Raw genomic sequence first — 3,391 nt, forward strand, 5'->3', positions numbered from 1 at the left:
GACAGGCATAACTGAAAATCACTGCCCAGCCCTCGAGTAAAAAGCAAGGCGTCTGAAAGCCATGCTTAGCTCTACTGCGACAGCTTCCGCTAGATTTCTGATAAAATGGTCAGCCACGTGGACTGTTGCTGCTACTAGCAGCCCACTCGGATGACTGTTTTATATCCTAATGAATCGAAATGCTCTAATTTACTCGATGAGATGAAACCTCTAGCTGTCTGCACTAGCAGCTAACACTAGGATGTCAAAAAATAATCCCTACAGTGTCGCATTTTCTTTCCACCATCACGAGGAAGTAGGTCAACGTCTACAGATTAGACATTAGTCATAGGTTTGAGATGAAAATGATAGGCAGACCGGTTAGACCAATCAGAGATTAGCACATGAACCTTTGATTGGTTTACATTTGTGTCTATAAAGGAAGTGTTCGCTTATAAGCCAATAGGCACTTGCGTTGACGCCTTGAGGGCGTTTCCTGGACGTATAAAGTAAAGCGTTGAGGCATTCGGTACGCACTTCAAGTGAACCAAAGTCTGTCGTTGTAAGTCGTACGCTAACTCCAGTAAATATGAGGGAAATTGTCCATCTTCAGGCCGGCCAGTGTGGAAACCAGATTGGTGCCAAGGTTAGTGACAATATGTGTCATTTCAGGACGTTATTAAGTTGCATTATTTACGATCAACGTGTTCTTTGCACCAGAAGCCTGTGCATTGTGCTCGTTACGTCCCAGAAGCCACACCCTGGGAATATCAACGTGTCCTACTTAAATGTTGGCTAAGAAATTAGTAAACTATAGACATAACTATATTTTGAGAACTTTGTAGGACCGTAATATATCGACGTCTAATTAAATAAAATGGAAAAATAAATGTAATGTTCAACAGTTTAAAGATTTCCCCGCAACCCTTTGTTTTTGTTACTTGGATCAAAGAAAATTGCTGATTAAACTGAATGGTAACTCTAATTAACGTTTTTACGTCGAATTGACGGAAACTGAACTTGGCCATTGTTCTCTTGGTGTATGCTGCACTGCGGAAAAAAGGGAAGTAAAGCTAAGGATTGTCGACTGAATACGCAAAGCCTTAAGTAAAACAGCCCTATAGACTAAAAGATTGCTGGGTTTGTGGGTTAAACTATAATTTTAAACATTTTGTCACATAAGTCGGATTATTTTTATTTATTTTATTTTATTGCAGTTACCGGCTTCGTGCGGCCTACTTCGTGCTTTTGCTGCAGCCCGGCTTTTTGCCTGTAGTGGGCGGTTAGTGACGTAGCAAGGAATGTTCGAATTCATAACCATAGCAGCCAATGGCGTATGAGACCGCGCGCGCCTATGGCAGAACGGCGGGAACTTGTCGACCATTTTAAACTGAACGTCAAGAATCAGGCGCGTGGCTTCATCCATGTTTATGATTTGTAAATGTAACCCTAAATCACATTACTGCAACATCAAAACCACAGAATGTTAAATATAGTGTAGTGTGCCTCTTAAAAGAACAATAGACCAGGATGAGATTGCTCTATTAAGTCACTTTTTTTTTTATTGCTCCCTCATTTTTGCCTTTTATTTGTATTTATTTTAGTTTTGGGAGGTGATCAGTGATGAGCATGGCATTGACCCAACTGGCACTTACCATGGTGACAGTGACCTGCAGCTGGACAGGATCAATGTCTACTACAATGAAGCATCAGGTAAGTACATCATCCATACACCTGGGCCTAGGGCTGTATGTGGGTTTACTGATATTTAACTGGACTTTTATTTATTTATTTTAATAATTAGGTGGCAAATATGTGCCCCGTGCTGTCCTTGTGGATCTGGAGCCAGGCACCATGGACTCTGTGAGGTCTGGTCCTTTCGGCCAAGTCTTTAGACCAGACAACTTTGTTTTTGGTAAGTTGCATTATATTATGTCAAAATTTCTAAATTACGTTGCACTATGGTTACTAAGTTTAGTCTGGATTTGTTTATGCAGGCCAGAGCGGTGCTGGTAACAACTGGGCCAAGGGTCACTACACAGAAGGTGCAGAGCTGGTGGACTCTGTCCTGGATGTAGTGAGGAAGGAGGCAGAGAGCTGCGACTGCCTGCAGGGCTTTCAGCTCACACATTCCCTGGGTGGCGGTACGGGATCTGGTATGGGCACACTGCTCATCAGCAAGATCCGTGAAGAGTATCCTGACCGCATTATGAACACCTTCAGCGTGGTGCCTTCCCCAAAAGTATCAGACACAGTTGTTGAGCCCTACAATGCCACATTATCAGTTCATCAGCTTGTAGAAAACACAGATGAGACCTACTGCATCGACAACGAGGCCCTCTATGACATCTGCTTCCGCACCCTTAAACTCACAACCCCTTCGTATGGTGACCTCAACCATTTGGTCTCTGCAACTATGAGTGGCGTCACCACGTGCCTCAGGTTCCCTGGACAGCTCAATGCTGACCTTCGCAAGCTGGCTGTAAACATGGTGCCATTCCCTCGTCTGCACTTCTTCATGCCAGGCTTTGCTCCTCTCACAAGCAGGGGTAGCCAGCAGTACAGATCACTCACTGTACCAGAGCTCACCCAGCAGATGTTCGATGCCAAGAACATGATGGCTGCCTGTGACCCACGTCATGGTCGTTATCTGACGGTGGCTGCCATCTTCCGTGGGCGCATGTCCATGAAGGAGGTCGACGAGCAGATGCTGAACGTGCAGAACAAGAACAGCAGCTACTTCGTCGAATGGATCCCCAACAACGTCAAGACTGCAGTCTGCGACATTCCTCCCAGAGGTCTCAAGATGGCGGCCACCTTCATTGGTAATAGCACGGCAATCCAAGAGCTGTTCAAGCGCATCTCCGAGCAGTTCACTGCCATGTTCAGGCGTAAAGCTTTCCTTCACTGGTACACTGGTGAGGGTATGGATGAGATGGAGTTCACTGAGGCAGAAAGCAACATGAACGACCTGGTGTCAGAGTACCAGCAGTACCAGGATGCTACTGCCGAGGAGGAGGGCGAGTTTGAGGAGGAAGGTGAAGAGGACCTGGCTTAAGTTTACTGTTGCACAGCTGTTAAGTCTGTTTCCCAGTTGTCTGTTCAGTTCACTGAGGTGTTCTCCTGTCTTGTTGTGTCTTGTCATTGTTCTGAATAAAACTTAAAAGACATATTTCACGTTTCTTTTTCTTTTCCTAACTAACTTAATATTTGCAGATGCTCTACACTGTATATAAAGTGTAGTTTCTTGACAACACTGTAGTCAGTGCAACAGTACACAAATAATTTTAACTAGCTTAGTTTATACAGTATTTTTGATGAAAGCTGGCTCTTAAACTGAATATAATCTTCAAATGGGCTTAAAAAATGCAACTAACAGATCATGATGAGCAGTTTCACTATTAATTTGCAT

At 44.1% G+C, this 3,391-nt stretch overlaps 1 protein-coding gene across 1 annotated transcript; it reads left to right on the plus strand.

Moving 5' to 3' along the window:
• The first annotated feature begins 466 nt into the window (after positions 1 to 466).
• Positions 467 to 3,149, plus strand: LOC147316676 (tubulin beta-1 chain). The gene is made up of 4 exons (XM_086313204.1): positions 467 to 625; positions 1,584 to 1,692; positions 1,784 to 1,894; positions 1,977 to 3,149. The coding sequence occupies exons 1-4, from the start codon at positions 569 to 571 to the stop codon at positions 3,035 to 3,037; spliced, it is 1,338 nt and encodes a 445-aa protein (XP_086169330.1). The 5' UTR covers positions 467 to 568; the 3' UTR covers positions 3,038 to 3,149.
• Positions 3,150 to 3,391: the final 242 nt, after the last annotated feature.

The sequence above is a fragment of the Aulonocara sp. 'chitande type north' Nkhata Bay genome, linkage group LG12, assembly GCF_057382095.1.
Source record: "Aulonocara sp. 'chitande type north' Nkhata Bay isolate Kocher_YH1m ecotype deep benthic linkage group LG12, A_spYH_male_GT1.1, whole genome shotgun sequence".
NCBI lineage: Eukaryota > Metazoa > Chordata > Actinopteri > Cichliformes > Cichlidae > Aulonocara > Aulonocara sp. 'chitande type north' Nkhata Bay.